The 21,702-nt window shown below is 52.5% G+C and overlaps 1 protein-coding gene across 4 annotated transcripts in view; it reads right to left on the bottom strand.

Moving 5' to 3' along the window:
• The window catches only part of LOC144950057 (uncharacterized), a 132,367-nt gene that overhangs the window by 7,434 nt on the left and 103,231 nt on the right, over nt 1-21,702 (bottom strand). For all 4 annotated transcript variants that reach the window (XM_078880042.1, XM_078880043.1, XM_078880044.1 and 1 more), the window contains 20 exons: nt 19,688-19,759; nt 18,796-18,903; nt 17,653-17,874; nt 16,809-16,970; nt 15,982-16,152; nt 14,973-15,116; nt 14,344-14,460; nt 13,894-14,075; nt 13,031-13,094; nt 11,837-11,911; nt 11,103-11,210; nt 9,481-9,588; nt 8,877-8,948; nt 7,641-7,766; nt 6,890-6,898; nt 6,269-6,379; nt 5,145-5,306; nt 3,203-3,301; nt 2,594-2,740; nt 981-1,097 (listed from right to left, as the gene is read on the bottom strand). In XM_078880042.1, the coding sequence (XP_078736168.1) occupies nt 981-1,097; nt 2,594-2,740; nt 3,203-3,301; nt 5,145-5,306; nt 6,269-6,379; nt 6,890-6,898; nt 7,641-7,766; nt 8,877-8,948; nt 9,481-9,588; nt 11,103-11,210; nt 11,837-11,911; nt 13,031-13,094; nt 13,894-14,075; nt 14,344-14,460; nt 14,973-15,116; nt 15,982-16,152; nt 16,809-16,970; nt 17,653-17,874; nt 18,796-18,903; nt 19,688-19,759 (2,376 nt within the window). The remainder of the gene's footprint in view (nt 1-980; nt 1,098-2,593; nt 2,741-3,202; nt 3,302-5,144; nt 5,307-6,268; nt 6,380-6,889; nt 6,899-7,640; nt 7,767-8,876; nt 8,949-9,480; nt 9,589-11,102; nt 11,211-11,836; nt 11,912-13,030; nt 13,095-13,893; nt 14,076-14,343; nt 14,461-14,972; nt 15,117-15,981; nt 16,153-16,808; nt 16,971-17,652; nt 17,875-18,795; nt 18,904-19,687; nt 19,760-21,702) is intronic.

The raw sequence follows: 21,702 nt of genomic DNA, 5'->3' as shown, positions 1-21,702 counted from the left end.
TCTTACCCTTTGGTTCTTTTGGTAAAGTCACGTAGGTAGAAAAAGAAAATAAAACAAAAAATAAAAAAAATCACGACGTTACGTGACTTTACCGAAAGAACCAAAGAGTATGGATTCCTGCAGTCACGAAAGCTTCAAACCACGACCTCTTGTGTACCAGACGAGGTAGTTAACATCTCGCCACCGTGGCGACGACCTGAGAGAGACAGGGAATTCCTCGCACGGGGGTCGCATGCATCCCTGCAACTTCACTCGCGGATTTCCCAGGGCCTCCACAAAATCGCGTCGACTCCAGCACCACCGTCCTCTTGGTCCGCGTGAATAACGGAGATGGGTTGGGAGTAGGTTGGAGGGCGTGGGTTTGTGTTGCGAGTTGCTATTAACGTGAGGAATTTGCTTACACGTGGGGTTAAGGCGAAGGACAGCGTTGTGAGAAGGGTTTATGTGAGGTTCTTGGGCAAAGACGAGCTTGGTTTAGGACAGGGGTCGGCAACCAAAATAACAAGAAGAGCCATTTCTTTCCAATTCGGTACAAAATTCAGTATTTCAAGAGCCGCAATGCATCTGAGTACATACTGTACATACGTACATATCGTCAAGAAGCAGCCCGTAAAGAGCCGCATGCGGCTCCGGAGCCGTAGGTTGCCGACCCCTGGTTTAGGATGAGGATTTAGACAAAGACGAGGTTTAGCTTAACATAAAAGATCATCATTGCAGTGCCCGGCGTCTCTTCCCCCTCGTGATATTGCACCCACACTGCATCAGTCACCGCACTACCGCACCACCGCACTACCGCACTACCGCACCACCGCACTACCGCACCACCGCACTACCGCACCACCGCACCACCGCACTACCGCACCACCGCACTACCGCACCCCACACCGCCGCCCCTCCGCACCACCGCACTACCGCACCACCGCACCACCGCACTACCGCACCGTGTTCTCGCACCGTGAGGCCACGGCGCGAGCCCTCACCTTGCGGCCCGATCTTTCCGGGGAATCCTGAGTTGCCGGGGTCGCCGGTCGACCCCGCGGCACCGGGCCGCCCGTCCCGACCATTCAGGCCGGGCAGCCCACGGTTGCCCCGATCCCCTGTACAATAACACACGCGCACACAATGACAAAGATCCCCCTCGTAGCCCTCACAGACTTTTGGGGCAAGTGCTGTTAGCGAACACCTACGGAGGCCAGCAGGCCCGGCCACCTTTGTCTCCCCAGTGGCGATGTTTACGCACCGCGCCAGGTACTCATTTGAGGCTAAGGCAATATAGGGGAGGCCCAGAACAGGTTCAGATAATTTAACCTTTTGGCGGGACCCCGGGGTCCCATAAGCCCCCGGCTCTTGCATAAACATTATATTATAATGTAAACAAATTTTTTACTCTTTTCACCAATGTGTTTGAAGGATAGTGGCAAGTGTTGTCTTGTTAAACTATGCCTTTAAAACTGAAAACTACTTACTTGTAGTACCTCTATTTAAATACAATATCGAAAAAATAATTGACACCCCTCTGTGAATCATCGTGTTTCTCAGTGTGGATATGTGAACACACTTTGTAAACAGTACATAAAATAGTACGCGTTTTCAATGCGCTGTTCATATTGTAAGAAGCGTTTATACCAATGTTACTCTACAAAGTAGTGGGTCGCTGCTCCTCTTATCCATATTGATACGAGCGGTATGTGGGGAATATGGCTTATCCGCAAAAAAACCCCTATCTGCACAGATGCATACGGACAAGAGAAGTATTATCAAACAGGAGGAATTAACGGTGCAACGCATCTCATCTGTTAAATATCTGCAGGTAATAGGATTGTCATCGATTCATCCTGGCTGCAGACATATATAATTATAACGATAAGAGAGCAGTTTCACTGTATTATGCATACCGTGATGACAAATAAAGGACTTAAGTCCTGAAGAGTAGTTTGATCAGCTTTGGATAAGACCTGTGATCCTGCCCATACCCGAGCATGGAGTGCATTCGCTTGTTCAGCTCTTGTGCGCATTCGTCCTCACTGCTGCGCTTGGACACGATGTGACAATAGAACGATCTGCACCAGGCGGGTCGCGGCGTTTACGTGCGCGGTGGGACGGAGTTGCCAAAAATAAATAAATTAATTACGATTTTGACTTCCGTTTATTCGGGACCCCGGGGTCACCGCCGCACGACCGCTCCGCACACACATCAACACGCACACATGCTGGGGTCACGAGGTCAACTCCACACACACACGCACGCCCAGCGTCTGTGTGCAACAGCGAGGCAGAGGGACAACAGAAGACGCTCTTCTTACCGAAGCGACGTGCCGCCAAATTATTAAGGACTAGTTTCAATCCGATGTTTATTTCGTCAGGAAGACAAACTGTACACTTTGACGTGTTCAAAGATGGCAACTGAAATGACATTTCACACCGAAAAGTGGCACAATTCCTGTGCCCGTCAATGGAGCCGCACGTCGGCTGTGCAAGAACGCCGTCCGCCTCGCGAGCCCCACGGTTTGGCTGCCCCTGCTCCCCCAAGTTCCCTTAGGAGTTCCGCTGCCATCGCCACGGAGGATCCTGCCACCCCCGCTCCGAGCCTCACCTGACTGGCCCTGCAGGCCCTTGGCTCCAGCGTCGCCCTTGAAGCCCATCTGACCCGGCATCCCGGGAAGGCCGTTGGACCCGGGTGCCGCTTGGACCTTCATTGGCTTCCCGGGCGGGCCTGGAGGGCCCTGGCCACCCGCGACGCCTGCGGAGACGAACGGCGACGTTGACATTCTACTCGGTGGGGTCTCGTCACGACGTGGTCGGGAACGACGATGTGTGACATGCGCTGACGTCAACATCATCTTCATCATCGTCAACAACAATTGTCATCATCGTAGTTGATCATCATCATCATCCTCATCATCTTCTTCTTCGTCGTCATCAATATCGTCATAGTCAACGTCATCACCGTTTTGGGCGCTGTCCTCAGAGGTGTGGGACGACCACAAACGAGTGGGAAGGCAGCAGCCAGAACCGGCCCTACCAACAATTGGCCAAGCTCTGTGGCCCTATATCGGGATATTAACGGTGCATGTATGTTGAACTTCTTTTGCACCGTACCGTGCTAATCGGAGGCGCGGTGTTTATGATAATACTTCCATACGTCGATGCTTTGGGGCATGATGGGTATAATCACGTGCCTACTTCAGTGCGACGAGGTTACCTGTAGGTCCCGTGCTTCCCTTCGTTCCAGCAGATCCTGGATCGCCCGGGAAACCCCGCGTTCCGATGGGACCCTGAGAGCCAGCGTCTCCCCGCGGTCCTGAGGGCACAACAAGACAAAGATCCCCCGTATAGCCTTGACATACAGTTGGGGCAAGTGCCGCTAGCGAGAATCTACGAAGGTCGGCACGGCCCACGAGGAGATGATGTGGCTACCACCATACCCAGTCACCTTTGCCTCCCCAGTGTTGGAGTTTACACACCACACCAGATAGTCATGTACAGCCGAGGCAACCTAGCGGAGGACCAGGACAGGTTCAGATATCACCCGCCGCTGATTGTAGCTGTGGCCCGGGATTCAAACTTAGGTCGACCAAGTTCGTAGCGCAATGCGCGAAGCACTGCACCACAGCTCGTGAGACATTCAAGGTTGTATTCAGGTAAATACATATTCTGATAACAGGTGAGGACGTCCCTTACATGGAAGGTAAAGCTGTGCCCAGGGTAACAGCGAACGTGTTCCCGAACAAACAGGGAAACTGTGCCGGATGAATTCCACGCAAAAGGGCCCCACAGTCTAAAAATAATCCGCGGCGAGCCAACTCACGCTCCGGGGAATTCATTGTTTAACAACGACTCACGTTTGTGCGGTTTTGTTTTAATTTCACGTATTTTTTGCCCCGAGTTCTATATGCTTCAAATGCCGAACTGTTTAAAAAAAAAAATTGGGCATTTCGGTCACCCAGGTCACACAGCCACATGAGACTCCGACCCTTGCCTCTTGACTTCTCAGCTGGTTCAGCAAAATAAACTTTAATCCTCCTGAACTCACCCATGACGGTCGCCGATGCTGGCGTGCTACTGGAAATGTACAGCGTTTTTTGTAGTACCAGCCAAGGGCTGACTGCTGGCTGAATGGTAACAATTTGCCAGCAACTGCATGGGTGTCAAGGGCTTAACTTCAGCTGGCGATGTCCATGTAGGTAACCCCAGAAAATATTTAATCACCCGGCACACGACATCTCCTTATGTCCGTGGCTACGAATTACTGTACTTGCCATGTACTCCACCATAAAATATTCAGTGAGAAATAAATCCCTGATGGGGGAGGAGAGGGGTCACATTGAGGGCGGACAAAGATCCCCCGTATAGCCTGAACGTAATGTTGGGGCAAGTGCTGTTAGCGAGTAGCCACAGCTGTCAACCCATACGGTTTACCCCGTATTCTTGAACAGGGAAATTGAGTTTTCAGGTCCATACGGCGCACAGCCATTTCAATACGGGCAAAATATGGCACTTTGTAGGATGAACGTTGAGAGTTATAAGGGGCACGGGATGACCACTCAGGTCTGAATTGGTCTGTAGTAAGGTAGGGCACTGATAAGGGGTTGACAGGTATGAGTAGCACCTATGAAGGCCGGCATGGCACGAGGGGGTTGGTGGCCAAAACCACGCCCGGCCACCTTTGTCTCCCTAGTGCCGATGTGTACTACACACCGCACGGCACCGGGTACTCATTTGAGGCTGAGTCAGCATTAGGGGAGGCCCAGGACCGGTTTCAGATAATCGCCACTGGTGCTGGTGGCCGTGAGCGGGGAATCGAACTTGGGGAACGCCGGGTTCGTGGCGCGCGACGCGCTAACCGCTGTGCCACCGCTCCCCATTTAGCTTAGCCAGGATTGAGGAAACCTTGGTCATGTGACCCTTGGTCATCTGGGGCCCTTGGTCATGTGATCATGTGGTCACATGACCAAGGGCCCCACATGACCAAGGGCGGAGGCCGGCAGCCAGGTACTCATTTGAGGCTGAGGCGACCTAGGGGAGGCCCAGGATCGGTTCAGGTAATCGTAGCTGTTGAACTCGTGTCGCCGCGTTCGTAGTGCAGCATGCGAACCGCTGCACCACACTCCCGCTCCGCACAACAAAAACACACACACACCCACCCTTTAGGCCGGTGCTCCCAGGAGGGCCGGGCACGCCAGGTCGTCCACCGTTGCCCGTGGGCCCTGCTGGGCCGTCCGGCCCATTATCTCCAGGTGGCCCCTCCACTCCCTTGGCTCCAGTGAGGCCGGGTGTGCCGGAGGGCCCAAACTTGCCTCTTGGACCTGCAAGCCAGCACGTGGTCGCAGCGCTTGTACGCACAAACAAGAGGCAAAGGAGCTGCCCTCCAATCGCTCGCTCGCCCGCCCGCCCGCCCCACTGGTGGCGGAAGGGCTTCCAGTGAATGGAGTTCTCGAGGACCCCTTCAAGAGGTTATTTTCTCCGACTCTTCCATGCTGGTCAGATGTTTTCTAATATGTATCTTGAACTTCTGTCGCACCGTACGTAGCCAATCATGCTAATTGGAGGTTCGTGGGAAGGACAACAAACTACAACACAAAAAGCAGTTCTCAAGAAATTAGTTTAAAATTTCGATGATTTAATAGTTCATAGCTCCAGTGGCTTCCTAATATCGTAAGGAAGAGCGTTCCAGACGGCCGCAGAAGCGCATCTGAAAGCGCCGCGCGATGCAGTGACCGTCTTTGTGCGATGGTTAGCTAAAAGCCGCTGCTGCGAGGAATGGCCGGAGTTCGCGTGGTGGTTTATGTTCCTTGACGAGATGCAATAGGTGAGAGGACCCACATTTTACCCCCGCCACACGCGGACCTGCCAATCACAGACTAACTGTGCCGCACACATTTATACTGCTTGGTGAACAGATTCGGGGGGAGGCGGGTTTAAGAAACTCGTCGCTTCGTTTCAAGTGGCGTTAAAGCAAAAACCGGTGACCTCTGGAATTGCACGTCCATTGTACTCACCATGACACGATTGTAAGGGAGGTCGCGGGCAAATGGAATCGATTTCGTGGACACAAACGCCCCCTGTAGCGCGATAATTAAAATGCGCCAGGACTTAGCAGCATACGACATGGCTCAGTGACAGGGCTTCAGATACACAGGTCCATAAAGATGGGGGTTCAGGGAGACGGGGGTTCAGGAAGATGGACGTTCAGGAAGACGGGGATTCAGGAAGACGGGGTTTAGGAAGACGGGGGATCAGGAAGACGGGGTTTAGGATGGCTCTCTACCTGGAAATCCTTGTGCTCCTGAGGGACCCTGGTCCCCTTCTTCGCCTGGCAGGGGAGCAGGGAAACCTTGAGCTCCAATGGGACCACGGGGACCCTCGACACCCGGTTCACCTGTATAGAGGTTCAGACACCACAGAGTGCGCGACACCACGTGAGATGCGCATGCAGGTTGAACAAAGACTGAGTCGCATGGGTAGCATCTAGAAACATCCAGCAGCATCCCGCCTTGCGTGATGCTATTCGCGCGACGTAATCCCGTTCATACTCTTTGGTTCTTTCGGTAAAGTCACGTAGGTAGAAAAAATTATAGATCACAACGTTTCGATCGCAACGCAAGCAATCGTCATCCGGCGGAAGCAATCGCCGGATGACGATTGCTTGCGTTGCGATCGAAACGTCGTGATCTATTATTTTTCTATCTACGTGACTTTACCGAAAGAACCAAAGAGTATGGATTGCTGCAGTCACGAAAGCTTCAAATCAAGATAGTTCCGTTCAATCGATCGCGTTATACCCAATTCGCATCCGCGGTATAAAACACCTTTTCCCTCGTACATTCATCGCGTGATGTCCAAATCGCGTTATGAAAACACGCGTTTGAGGAGAACAGGCGGTACTCACCAGTGCAGCCTGCAGAGCCACCCGACCCCCGGCACGGCCATGCAGAGTGGCACCACAGGACGGGACCGGGGGCACAACCAAACACAGGAGCACACGCGGTGAGAGAGCGCTCGTCCACAACGAGACCACCACACTTCACGGGAGGTGTTTGTGATGATGATGATGAGGATGATGAGGAGGAGGAGGAGGATGATGATGATGAGGAGGATGTTGATGATGATTAGGAGGATGATGATGTTCTTAGGTTTTTTCGGTAAAGTCACGTAGGTAAAACATTAAAATTAATAAAGTAAAATAAAATAAAAATCACGATGTTTCGGAGGCAACAGAAGCTTCCGTCTTCAGTCACGAAAGCTTCAAATCTAGAAGGATGATGATGATGCTGATCATGAGGATAATGTTGATGATATGGAGGATGATGATGATGATGATAATGATGATGATGAGGATAATGATGATGACGATGAGGAGGATGAGCAGGTGGAGGAGGATGATGATGATAATGAGGGGGTGGGGGAGGATGATAATGAAGAGCTAGAAGACGAGAATGAGGATGAGGAGGGTGTCGAGGAGATGCTCGTGTTGAGATAAAATGAAGAAAAGGGCTTTAACACCGGAGGTGTTTAGATGTTCAAACACCAAATAAGACACCTGTTACATTAAGCACAGAGACTTGATCCTGGCAGAAAAGAGTCCCATGGATAAAGCTGCTTGAGCCCGAGTGTGGAGGCGGCTGGTTTCCAGGCCTCACCTATATCCCCCTTGACTCCCTTTTCCCCGGGGATGCCGCTGGGACCGATCCCCAGGCCCGGGGTACCGGGAACGCCCTTGAGACCACGGGGACCACTGAGGCCCTCAGATCCGGGCAGCGAGGAGCCTGCTCAGCGACGAGGGGTACCGCACCATCATCATCACCATTGTTACCGTCAATTCACCATCAGTGTCATCACTGTCATGAAGCGATGGGATAGCCGCTCATCACCATTCTCCATCGTTAGCAGCAGCAGCAGCAGCATCATCATCACTGTCCCGCACCTCCGATTAGCACGGTTGGCTACGTACGGTGCGAACAATGTTCAACATCCATCAATCATCATGAATATACGAATCATCCCTTCTTTCAATCAGCAGCATTGCCACTGCTGTCGATTGCCATCATTATCATCGCTAACATTGCATCATGAACGCAAACTGCCGTGACGAGTAGCGCGGTTGGCTACGTACGGGGTGGAAGAAGTTCAACATACGTACGCACAAAATGCTGTGTTACAGAGATGGGGGCTTGGCAGTCGACTAACTGCTGTGAGTTGAGATACAATGGTGCCGTGTGATGTACAGGGACTCCTCTACTTGGGAACGAGTTAGGTTTCAGAGGTCAGTTCGTAAGTCGATTTGTTCAATTTTACTCCTGTTGATTCCAAAGATGTTTACACCATTGGAACCTCATTTGCCAGTAAAAAAAATATGATAATTTGTTTTTTACCCTTCTATCTGGCAATAAAACTGACACCTTTTTTACAAGGAGTCATGTTTGCATAGATCACAATACCTGCAGTCATAATGCAAACAAAAAACATAACTCTGATAATGTATGCACTGTCCATGAAGTTGATTGGTCCACACCCGAGACAGCTTTCCTTAGAGCCTAGTCTCACATGGGTTGGACCAGATGACGCCTTTGGGCGTTGTACGGCATGTACACAAAACACAGGGGGAACGGCTTTAAAACTTGTATAATCTCCTGTAGATGCCATTGGTTCTTCATTCATTCACATTCTGCAGATGTAGATGACACCACCGCCATTTATTGCGCGGCGGTTGAACTTACGACTCTCGGTCCGAACAGGCAACTGGACATACGGACACGTTTGTTCGTATCTCTGAAAGTTCGTAAGTCGAATGTTCGTAGGTAGAGGAGTTATTGTAGAGGTGACATCGATGGGTCTGAGTGAAAGTCACGTGGGAGGTGGCGTTAGCTCGGACTCACCCGGGGATCCTTGGAGTCCCTTTTGCCCGGGGACTCCATCCAGTCCGTCCGTCCCCGGAGATCCAGGGGAACCTGACGAGGCAAAACAAGGTAACACTCGCATATGACAATAACAACAGCGGCAAAAACAATAATAATAACAGTATCAAACTTGTAACGGGCACAGCATTCGCTCGCTCTCGAAAGAGGAGAGAGAGAGAGAACGGCTCAAGAGGGACAAGGAGGAACCACGGATGAGCAAGGCAGGCAGCTGTGCGGCGATGAGGTGAGTACGGTGAACAGCTTGCTGTGAGTGAATGTGGTCAATTGATTTTTTTACGCAGTTATTCAGCACAGGCCCAAAAGGTCCAAAACAACAAATGGCCGGCAACAAACAGCACGCATGAAGGTGGCGATAGTCACGAGTGTCACGCGTCTTCTTGAATTGAGCGAAGTTATTTTTTTAATATGAACTTGTGGAAAAAGAGACGATGGGAGGGAATCCAAAGTGGAGCGGTGCGATGGAAGAAGCGGCGAGTGTTACGACCTGCAGTGTGGTGAGCGGCGTCAGTGAGTGTGGTGAGTGCGGCCCGTTTGTTTGTCATGAGGCTGTCGCGAAGGAAACCTTTTTGCCCGGTGGGTCCTGTCGAGCCTGGAGTGCCACGGGTCCCTGGCTGGCCCGCAGACCCCGCGGCGCCCAGCAAACCCGGACTGCCTGGATTGCCAGCGAACCCTGCACACACACACACACCACACACACACCACACACACACCACACACACACACCACACACACACACACACCACAGTCATACCACACACATCACACACCACACACACCACACACACCACACACACACCACACACACCACACACACACCACACACACACACCACACACACACACACCACACACACCACACACACACACCACACACACACACCACAAACATACCACACACGTCACACACACACCACACACACCACACACACACACATCACACACACACACCACACACACACCACACACGCGCACCACACACACACCACACATACACACATCACACATCACACACACACCACACACACACCACATACGCACACCACACACACACCACACACACACCACACACACACACACACCACACACACCACACACACACCACACACACAGTGGTCACCGCCCCTCATCGTGGCTACAAACACCGCACACCTCATCAAATACGTTCAACACCATAATCTTCGGATTATAGGAAACACTTCTCGCCAGATTAAAGCAACGCGTTCATAATCATCGAGCGGAAGAGAGCTTTCCACGGTGATATTCGCACCTCCGATTACCACGGTTTGGTTACGTCCGGTGTGAAATAAGTTCAACATACATACACCATACAAACATCATACATACAACATACATACACCATACATACAGCATATGTACATTCTCCTGATTTGGAAACACACCGTTTTTTTCTTCTTAGACATGACCGTATCATTTGTGATGCACCCTAAATCAAAGTTATCAATTTGTGAAGCGCAGTCATGGGGAACGGCAAATAAAGTGGGAAGGCAGCTAGAGCCGGTGCCGAAAATTGCCCAAGCTCTGTGGCCCTACAGTGGGGTATTTGCGCTAAACTTCACTCTTGAGTGATTGCACATGTTGCAGGAAACTCGAGGAGAACCAGGAGAAAACCCACATGTGCGAGGTGGCACAACACTCTGTCCCTGTACAGATAGAAACAGATGGGGATTCATCCATTTGTTGCAGTACTGCAATCGCCTAGCAAACCAGGGTATGGAGCGACCTCGGCACCCGCGGGATGGGAATTTTACAACATTTTTGTGGCCCACCAACTCTTTGCCTCCGTAGTGGTAAATTTCAGGCGCGCGCCACCACCGACTGATCTTATCGGGCTGCTGATAATCTGAAGACGGTCCGTCCACCACATGACCCCCCCTACTAGCAGCCGAAAGCCCACTAGCAGGCCGATGCCGTGTACACATTGCGCCACACAGAGATAGCTGCCGCTAGGGGTCACCCTGGGCTATACATGGAAATCCCGAAACACTTCAAACCTCATTCCGATCCCTCCACTCGCTGCAAGCGGAGCGATTGCATTCTATGAGGCGACACGATCTCCTTTATGCAAGAGGCTGCACTAATATATATCCCGACGGACGTGAGCCAGCGGTGGGCATTTCACAACCCTTTGGCATGGGGCGAAGGAGAGCAACGGCGAGCACAGTACCGGGTGTGCCCGCACGGCCGGGGTCTCCCCGCGTCCCCTTGGCTCCCAGAACCCCCGGCAGTCCGCTCGGTCCCCTCTGGCCCAGGTCGCCCTCAAAACCGCGTCCACCTGCACAGCGTCACGCACACGGAGAGCGGCGTCTCGCGCTGACCCACACGTCGCTCCGTGTCATTGCTGTGATGTTAACGTGAAGCGTGGCAGACCATCGGCAACCCGCGAGGTGCGTATAGCCGGCTCTGGCGTCCGGATGAGAAACGTTTGGCGTGGAAAGGAGAAAATTGGACGGGAGATGAAAAGCGCACCCTTGGTTGCGGGACAGGGAGAGGAACGGCGCATGGTGCAGAGGGAACGCGGGCAGATCGGAGAGACGTTGTGTTGAGTGTTGCTAAAGAGTAGGTGGGCTCGTGCAGCACAAGTCACGGGCAGGGGATGATTATTACTGATCGACGAGGACGACGGCTTGCGGGCGTCATGGGGCCATGCGAGGCATGGCGACGACGATCTGAAGAGGCGCTTAATCCAGCAGTGGATAGGCCATGGCTAATGATGTTGATGATAATGGTGTGGATCAGCATGACACACCCAGCAGGAAATAACTCCTCTGATGAATGATTAAACAAGCTTTTAATGATCTAAAATATGATTTTACCATCACCGCCACTACACATAGGATCAAAGCGTTCTGGGAATGCGCGTTGAGAGACGAGTGGTGAGAGGCGATGGATTTGCTTTACCTGACTGCCCAGGTAAGCCTGGTTCGCCCCTTGACCCGGGGCTTCCAGGTATGGCAGTGGCATCTCCGGGGTCCCCTGCAGCACAGCAGCACAGCACAACACCACAGGCTTTATAGATGTTGGGGCAGGCGCTCTCCACAACACTCCGAGCCAGCGTCGATGTCTTCAACACTGAGCCAAGTACTCGAGTGTGTAGCTTCATATCCTAAAAAACTATGAACTAGATTTTTGTTATTTGACCAGGTAAGGCCCACTGAGCTACGTAGCCCTTTTTCAGAAGTGACCTGGCCACAAATTGATAGCTCGACAAAGTGGCTTATAGTGTGGACATTTCTAGCAGCTGAAAATTCCAAACGCACGTTCATTCTGAACGTGGAGGGAAAAATCGGAAGGGCCGGAGAAAAATCCACGCGGCCGCGGGGAGAGAGACGGTTGAGATTGAACCCACGACTTCCTGTACACCAGGCGAGGTAGTTAGCATCTCGCCACCGTGGTGCCCCCAATGGCGGCGGCAGTCAGCGGGATGTGAGGGGAAATTGTTTAATTATTTGATCGTTTATTCACCTTCACTTAGAATACGGGATGCTGTGGGGTCCGAGGAGACTGCCCTGAGTGAACCTCGGGGGTGAAAATGTCGACATATATCGTGCAGCGGTGGCGAGTGGCCAATGGTGGAAGAACGGTGTCCCTGAGGAAAGTCAGGCTCAAACCTTGCCGGAGGACAGCAGGCCAAACACGGAAGAACTCGTGAAATATGCTCACAAGTAACTGTGGCATCCCAATCTCTGCTACATCAGATAAAAAATAAAAATCTAAATGTGGAGGGAAAAACCGGAGGTCCCAGAGAAAAATACACTGGACCACGGGAAGCACATGCAAACTCCAACTACACAGGCATTGTCAGGATCGGGATCAAACCCATGACCTCCTGTATACCAGGGAGGGCAGTCAACATCTCGTCATGGGAAATTAATGAATGTTTCATACAAATGGGAGGAAACTGGAGCACCCGGAGAAAAACCCACGGGCGTGAAGTGGCAACGGCCATCGCCGTAAAGATGGAAACAGGTGCCGAATAATCCACTTGCTGTACTGCCTACTGGTGAGCCAGAAGGCAGCCATGTGCAGCATCGCAGCCAACACCACCGCTCTCGGCTAAGAGGCAACAGCCCAACCCTCACAGCGAGCCATCACCTTTTGGGCCTTGGAGTCCATCGTTTCCTGGTGGGCCTGAAGACCCCTGAGAGCCCAGTTCACCCTTTCAAAGCAAAGAAAAAAAAACACACAGACACACAGACTAAGACAAATATCCCCTATGCAGGCCAACAGGATGTCCGCAATCTTGATTTGAAGCATTCGTGAAGACGTACTTAAAGCGCTTAAGTACGTCTTCTTATGTTTTACATACGAGCTCTTTGTCCCAAAATTTGACCAAAATAACGTAGCTTCTTTACCTTTCCTGGACAGTAACTTCCACTAACTGCATAACCACAACCTTTACCGTTACGCTAAAGCTGCCCATACAACATTTGCTGGTGCGAACAAATAAGTAGCAGGGAATGCAATATCGTTTCCACCAGCACAGCACACAAAGAGGTTGTTTGGCCAGGACAATGCCCAGCCGTCTTTGTCTCTTCCGTGCCAATGTTCTATAGACAGCTCACCGAATACTCATTGAAGGCACGGTCAACCTCGTGGTGGCACAAGGCAAGTTCTGAGATCACTTCCCACTGATGTTAGCCACTTGCCACTGGGACCCCATCCCTACCTTTGTCACAGCCAAACGCTCTCCTCTGCAGACTCCCCACATTCCTCTTGTGCCAGACGTAGACATCCAACCTGCTCCCGTGATTGAGACCGGCACCACCCCTATGTCCAGATCTCAGCACTGCCCCATCTACCTACTCCCAAGTCACCTGCAAGATCACCTTCATCATCTTTCAGATCCTCCTTGAACCTTCCCCAGTCGACCTCTCTTCTCCCATCCCACTCCCAAAAGAGTCCCAACTCAAACCGTCTGTCTCGTCGCGTCCCGTCGGCTGTGCTCGTTCTCTCACCTGCTGTCCCGGCATGCCGGGGAAGCCCGAGATGCCACGGGTGCCGGGAGGGCCAGCGTCGCCGGGAAGGCCCGGTTTGCCCGGGACGCCAGGCGCTCCCACCTCCCCCTTGTTGAAGCTGGGAGTGCCTGGGAGGCCGGGGTTTCCAGGGCTCCCCAGGAATCCGGGCATCCCCTTTTCACCTGCCAGACGGCACACGGCGATCGAGCGTCAAGCGGCCTCCTAGCCACCTCGAACAGCGGGGTGCGCGGTGCAGCCCAGCAAGTGCTTGCTCACTCCGTCGCTGGTGGAAAAGGTCACTCCGCTATTGGGAACTCTATGAAGGCCCTCCAGAGGGCATTTGAGAGATCTGGGAGAGCGGGGACAGCGAGGGGAGCGGGGGGGAGAGGGTGGAACGGAGGGAGCGGGGAGATCTGGGTGGTCTGTCGAGAGCGAGGAGGCCTGGTGCACCTGTTTCCCCGGGAACGCCCGGCGTTCCCAGGTCTCCCCGGTCTCCCGGAATGCCGTTCATTTCCGCCTTGAGAAAAGCCGGCGGGGGTCCAGGGGGGCCCTCCTCCCCGCGGGAACCTAGAAACAAAATCGGCACAGATGGGGTGCAGGGGTGGCATTATTGTGTCTGGGCAATGCTCGTTCCTTTTGGAAGGTTAAATGTCGAGTCAGCAACAACTGTGGGATCTAGCAGAAGGATGTAAGCACTTGAGCTTGATATTGGCCTTATTGGTACCAATCATCATCAACTTGCTTAATTGAATCAACAGCAACATCGCCCCTTACTGGCAGACTAATTTCCGTGTACAGGCCAGGGATGTGTTCCACATTGCACAGGACAAGTACGAGCTGCCATCAGGTGGCCACCTCGGATACAAAGAACAAACTGCACACTGAGACGCTGCGTTACATTATGGGCACGATACAATTGCAAGTGTTATTATTTAAATTATTATTAGCCAAGTTTCGAAGCATTTCTTGCTGGATAAAGGCCTCAGCAAGCCATAACTTGTAACTGAGGAATCACACTCTATATGCGTTTGTCCGGAAACAGTTTTTGTGTGGGGTCGACTATGGCAGCCGATACGTACCCTTCTGCCCTTGGCTGCCCGTCTGGCCACGGAGGCCCTTGCTGCCAAGAGGGCCTTGTGGGCCAATCTGGCCGGGGAGGCCCTGCGGGCCCCTTGTCCCGGGCACCCCGGGGAATCCAGCCATGCCCGCACTGCCCTTGGCACCTGAAGGATACAGACGTACCCACGCAGTTGCAGTTACAGACACACGCACGGTTGTAGACCGCTGGAGCTGTGCACTTTTAAATCTAGTTTAACACGTAGGCTTTCGCGACCAATATTATTCACAATATAGGTTTTTGGGTCAGATCGCGTTATTTATAAATGTGTCGTAAACCTCCACCACCCGACACGGCCAAACAGTAACGTGACACATTGTTTACTGTTTGGCCATGTCGGGTGGTGGAGGGTTACGACACATTTATAAATAACGCGATGTGACCCAACAACCTATATTATGAACTTTTAAATCTAGACTGAAAACGAATTTCTTTAGAACTGCTTGTTAGTGTGTTTAGTTTGTTGTCCTTCCCCCACACCTCCAATTAGCATGGCTGGCTACGTACAGTGCAAAAGAAGTTCAACAAACATACATACATATAGACACACACGGGATCACGTGGCTACACACAGGCCCAAAGATACACACGGGTACCCCGATAGACTACACAGATTTCTCTGGGAAAGTACTGTTAGCGCGCAGCTATGAAGGCTGGAACAGTGCACGAGGGGTTGGTATGGCCGGTATCATGCCTGGCCACCTTTGTATCCCCAGTGTTGAAGTTTACAAATAGTACTCATTGTAGAATGAGGTGGACTATGGGAGAAGCCCTTGACCGGTTTTAATGTTCGCCTCTGACGATGGCCGGGAATGGAACTCAGGTCACCGGGTTCATAGCGTCGTGCATTAACTGCAGCGCTAACCTCTGCACCACTGCTCCCCACACACATGGGGTACACATGAGCTGAAGTGCATGGCATTGGCCGGGCTTTGGACTGTGCCATAACCCATGGTAGGTGGAGTTTTTACCTTTGGTGCTGTCCTTCCCGGGCATCCCAGCGATGCCCGGCACTCCCGATGAGCCTACCGAGCCCAGCTTTCCCGGTGGGCCAGGAAAACCCGGTGGCCCTGGCAGTCCCTTCGCTCCTTGCGGGCCTGGGTAGCCCTCGTTGCCAGGGCTGCCTTTCTTTCCAGCAGGGCCTGCAGAGGCAGCATCAAGGACATCAAGGACATCAACATCGCAACTCTTACCGTCATCGCAATCATCAGCAGCAGCAGCATCACGACTCTTTCCGTCATCGCAATCATCATCAGCAGCATCGCAACTCTTACCATCCTTGCAATCATCAGCAGCAACAGCAGTATCATGGTCATCAGTGGCAACTTCATGGCTGTCTTCAGCAGCAGCAGCATTTACATGGCTACCATCACCATTAGCAGTAGCAGCAACATCTTCATGGCTACCATCAGCCGTAGCAGCAACAACATCGATCCTGTCAACAGCAACCAAATCTAAGGTGTCAACAATAGCAAGCGTACAAAACAGAACATTTTAATCAAGACTAAAGGTATGCCTAGGTTAGCTACAGAGGGAAGGGGCAGGGTGTAGAGATGTGGGAGCGGGTGGGGGGGGGGTCTCGAACCCACACATCCGGATGACTTTTAAACGACAGGAACAAGAAAACGAGCTGTGCTGAGCTTTTCCAAGAACTTTCTGGGCCGACACGGGTCTGCTTTCTGTTCAGGTGTTGTGTAAACGTAGCAAAGAGAGAACTGAAATCTCAGACAAGTGGCGCAGAGGGCCCGCGTGCGGAGGATATCACTCGTCGGTTGTCCCAGCGCTCGCACGGCAGTACCTGGTCTTCCAAATGGCCCAGGTGGCCCCGTGGAGCCCGAGGTCCCGGGCAGGCCCGGGCCCCCTTGAGGACCTGCGGGGCCCGGCCGGCCCGGCTGCCCTGGTTGCCCAGAGTCGCCCTTCGGCCCTTTGAGTCCCGCCTGCCCTGCAGTGCCGTCGTTCCCTGTGCACGCGCGGTAAGTTTTGTTTCGTGACATTAGTGACGAAAAATACCGGTCAAACTTGCAGTAATTGTTTAAGCCTGCTTGATATGTATGCTGAACTTATTTCGCACCGTACGTAGCCAACCGTGCTAATCGGAGGTGCGGGGGATGGACAACAAACTAAACACACAATGCAGTTCTTCAGAAATGGTCTAGAAAGCCAAATGGCTGATGGACGAAAGCGTTTACCGACGCTGCTCCGCAGAAACACATGAGTTTGTGTTTTTCCCCTCCGCCAACGATCACTATGACTAATACCAATGGCTATGGTGAGATGACTGCAGACCAAAACATTTTAGTATCCATGTTGCAGACAGCAGCCCACCAACAATGGCAATTGGCTATATATGTAAATCAAATGTTTACTCAATTCACTCATTATATGTATGTATATTGAACTTCTTTTGCACCGTATGTAGCCAACTGTGCTCACCGTGATTGGATCACCTCGTATCGCGGGTGGCGGGGATGATGAAATCACACGACAGATGATGACGATGGTTGTCGAGATGGTGGTGGATGACGATGATGATATCGGTGGTCATGACGATGGCCATGAAAACTGAGGCCATAACGTCGGTGCTAGTCACGTTCCTCTGCATCTCAATCGCGCAGGCCGGTGCACGACACGTCCTCGCTCACCCTTCTGCCCTTCCACGCCGGGCTGACCGCTCTCCCCACGTGACCCCAGTGGCCCCGTGCGTCCCGGCTCTCCGGGCAAGCCCGGCTGGCCCCCGCGCACCTCCCCGGGTGGCCCTCTCCTCCCCGGTGGGCCCGCCGTGCCGGTTTTACCAGGTCGACCGTGGGCTCCTTCCTGACCGGGGAAGCCTGGGGGTCCCCTATCCCCCGTGGCTCCCGCGGATCCTGGCAAATACAGAGACACGGCGGAGGCAGGCAGTGGCTGTTGTACTCGGCTTGGCGGTGCCTGGTGTGCGTGCATGCCGTTGTTGTTGTTGTTTTGTGATTGTCGGTTGTAGTTGGATGAAGGGCCCTCCTGTCACAAAGGTGGACTCGTAGATTTGCTGCCCCCCCCCTACCCCACCGCTTTCCACCCCCCGGCTAATGCCCGTTCTTCATTGCAAGGCCCGTGGGTCACTGGCGGCTCCTGGTGACCTTTAGTGCGGCCCCTGATGTGTGGCCCCATGACACAACACGTGACAACACCACCCATCATCATCACCGTTGTGCTGCTGTCAAACACCCAATGGTTTCAAATGGTGTGGCGGCCCCCACACTGACGATGTCTCATTGGTGAAAGTGGCTCCTACTGTGAAAATTAGTGAAGAACACTGTAGTAATTGGTGCTGGTCCCCGGTTGACTGGTCCCAGGCTGTGTTGCGATCTTTCTCACCTTCTCTCGTGTTTCCCAGCCCTGATGCTCTGTACCGTCCGTCTATGCTAGAGCAGCATTTATTTAAATTTTCACGAAGCGTCGCGTGACGTTATTGCGTTGAGATGCTGCATGCGTTTCAAATTGTTGCAGTTGTTGCTGTCCAGTAGTTTCTCTGGTTTTGTCAAATCGTCGCAATATCGCCTCTAAGTTTGATTGTCGTGGTCTGGCTGTCGCATATGTCTACGTCAGTGTGTTTTGTTTTGGCAGCGTCGATTTGTCCGGCGGTCCAATTGTGCATTTGCTTGCTTTTGTGGTGGTACCGTATGTGTTGTATCGACGTTACGTCATGCAGGCTGTTGTCTTGCTGCCGGTACGATGCCCATCATGTCGACTGTCGTCTGGCGGCTGCTATTGCCGTGCCTCATGTCGTGGGCGGCAGCAGCTGGTCTCACCTGGAGGCCCCATGGCCCCGGATGGACCCGGATCTCCCGGCTGCCCCTGAATGCCCTTGAACCCTGGCATCCCTGGTTCCCCAGCGAACCCCGGCGAGCCCTTGGGACCTGGACACCAGAGGGAAAACGCACACCAAGAAAGGCTCGCACGAGCAACGGCCCAACTCGCGCGCAGTCAGAATCTGCCTGCGAATGACCAGAGAATGCAGGCTTAGGAAGCGAGGTGGCTGGGAGGCACAGCAATGGACTCTTGAATCGCGTCGGTGATCCTGCCTCTTTGTTGGATCGTGGAGGTTTGCGACATGTCACGAACAGTGCTAGGTTGCGAGGTGGTCAGGAGATGGAAGTAAAGCAAGGCCGTTTCACGAACTCACAGATCTACGTTAGCCAATAACCATTACCTCCATAGCGTGCCATTACAGGTGAGCATCAGCACGCCCAACTAATGGTGTAATACAATAAACGTACTGGACATGTTTTACCCCCACCCAATATTTTACCCAAAATTGTCACGGGTTGAAGAATTCGTTCGGAACGCTTGCAAAGCAAGCGAGTCCCACGGTCCTCTGCCCCTCATTGCCCTCTGCCCCCCACCCCCTCTGCCCCCCACCCCCCTCTGCCCCCCACCCCCCTCTGCTCCCCACCATGTTTAAGAACAGTCCGCGGAAGGAGATGTCAAATAAACCCCTTCAAGTGACTTCTCGTGAAAACCAGGGGCCGCTGCACGTTGGAACCCGCCGTGAAACGACAAATGCCGCTGGAATTACTTAGACCCGTGCCCGTCATGCCGAGAGAACAAAATTGTTGGAAGAGAACCGCGAAAAGATGACAACACGGGGAATGTAGCGCGAACGAGAGAGAGACGCGTCCCGAGGTTCGTCCTTTGTCAAACCTTGAGGTCCGGTCAGGCCCGGCGGTCCAGGCTCTCCCCTTGGAGGTTGCACCACGCAATCTTCGGTCTCTCCTGCCAAAGGGAAGGGGAAACAGACGTCCGTCGTCACGGCGACCGGCCCGGCGGTGATGCTGCGTCGAGGACTTCGGGTATCCAGAGCCGCAATGCTGCGAGGAGCAAGCGTGGTGGTGGCGGCGTCGTGGTGGCATCGTGATGGTGGCGTGGTGGTGGTGGCGTGGTGGTGGTGGCGTCGTGTTGACGTCGTGGTGTTGACGTCGTGGTTGTGGAGTCGTGGTGGTGTCGTGGTGGTGGTGGTGTCGTGGTTGTGGCGTCGTGGTGGTGGCGTCGTGTGCAGCTGAGAGACTAAACGTCACCATGTGTCTGGTAATGGAGTGCTTCTTCCAGGAGGCAGTGGAAGACGATAGTCTTGATCTGCTCTCGTTTGTCATGCTACTAGATCCACGTGACATGGCCTAGCGGCAGTGCGTTCGCGATTTTATATAACATTCGTGACAATTTGAATGTATTGTTCATAAATTAGATTGTTGTCTTTCCTAAACACCTCCGATTAGTAGTTGGCTCCGTCTGGTGCGAAAGAAATTCAACATACATACATACAAGTGATAGAATAATCATTATATGTAATCTATGAATCAACGCATTGTTACTGGCTTAGACTACATATCTCTTTGAAAGTCTCTATACATTATCTCCATGGATTTACATGTAAGGCTATGGTCTGTGTAAGTCTATTGGTCTCTTTGTAAGTCCTTAAGTCTCCACGAAAACCAGTGGGTCTCTTGGTAAGTCTATGCGTCTATATACGAGTCGATGGATGTATTTGCAAGTCTGCATGTCGTGGAAGTAAGACACGTGATGAGATCAATTGACTGAACCATCGTCGCGTGCGTAATCAGCAGAATGCTTAGCCCATTATGCGAGTGTTACCGCGCACCCAGACACCGCAGCCCAGAGTCGCGTGGCCACGGAGCCCCACGACACAACAAACGCGACCCTGAGGGCGCACGTGTGATGACAGCAGCACAGCCCACTGCGTGAGATGGGGGGAGGGGGGTGCGCTGGGCGTGTGGCGACGGTGGCGGGCAACGTGGAGCCGGGTGGCAAGTGCTGTGGTGGCAGGTGGAGTGGACCGCGTGCGTGCTGTCGTGGAGGATGGGGGCCGTGCGTGGGATGGTGCGGGATATGGGGCGCTATTTTCACGACTCGAGGGGCACAGGACCTGACTCTCAATCACTGCGGGTCCCCTTCGGCTGGCGCCGTCGTGGGAAAAAGCCGCGCAACCCGCCAGAGATTTGACGTCACTGCTGTCTCATTTTCAGAGAGATCTAAAAATCTACGGAAGCGAACACGAGTCTCTGTCATTTGGAATGAAGCAAACTACCATTCATTTACGGGGACCTTTGGGGAGACGGCTGCCAATCATTTTCAATGACGTCCATTATCGCGTCAAATATTGCGTATAATTGGTTAGAGAACCCTGATAGCTAACTTTTAATTATAACGCTTTGCTAGATCACTGAACAGGAGGGCGCAGCTCTGCTAGTCGGATGCGATGGGGAATTGTTTATTTATTCTATTGTTTATTCACCTTCGCTTAGAATACGGGACGCTGTGGGGTCCGAGGAGACTGCCCTGAGTGAACCTCGAGGGTGAAAATGTCGACAAATATCGTGCAGCGGTGGCGAGTGGCCAATGGTGGAAGAACGGTGTCCCTGAGAAAAAGTCAGCCTCAAACCTTGCTGAAGGACGGCAGGCCAAACATCCAAACCATGGAGAACTCGTGAAATATGCTCACATGTTTTGATTATCCGAGAAATTATTTTCAATTATAATAATACCTTATTTTATAATACATATATTGTACGGATAAATCAACGACACGTCTCGGACCAGTTTGTCCCCGTGTTGGAATGGCAGCTTATTTCCATTGGTTAATGTAATTTAAGTTACATTTTAAACAGTCTATCTTATATTTGGAAATGCATTTTGAACCA

Source organism: Lampetra fluviatilis, chromosome 56 (genome assembly GCF_964198595.1).
Source record: "Lampetra fluviatilis chromosome 56, kcLamFluv1.1, whole genome shotgun sequence".
In the NCBI taxonomy this organism is placed as follows: domain Eukaryota; kingdom Metazoa; phylum Chordata; class Hyperoartia; order Petromyzontiformes; family Petromyzontidae; genus Lampetra; species Lampetra fluviatilis.
This window is presented reverse-complemented; position numbering and strand designations above follow the sequence as displayed.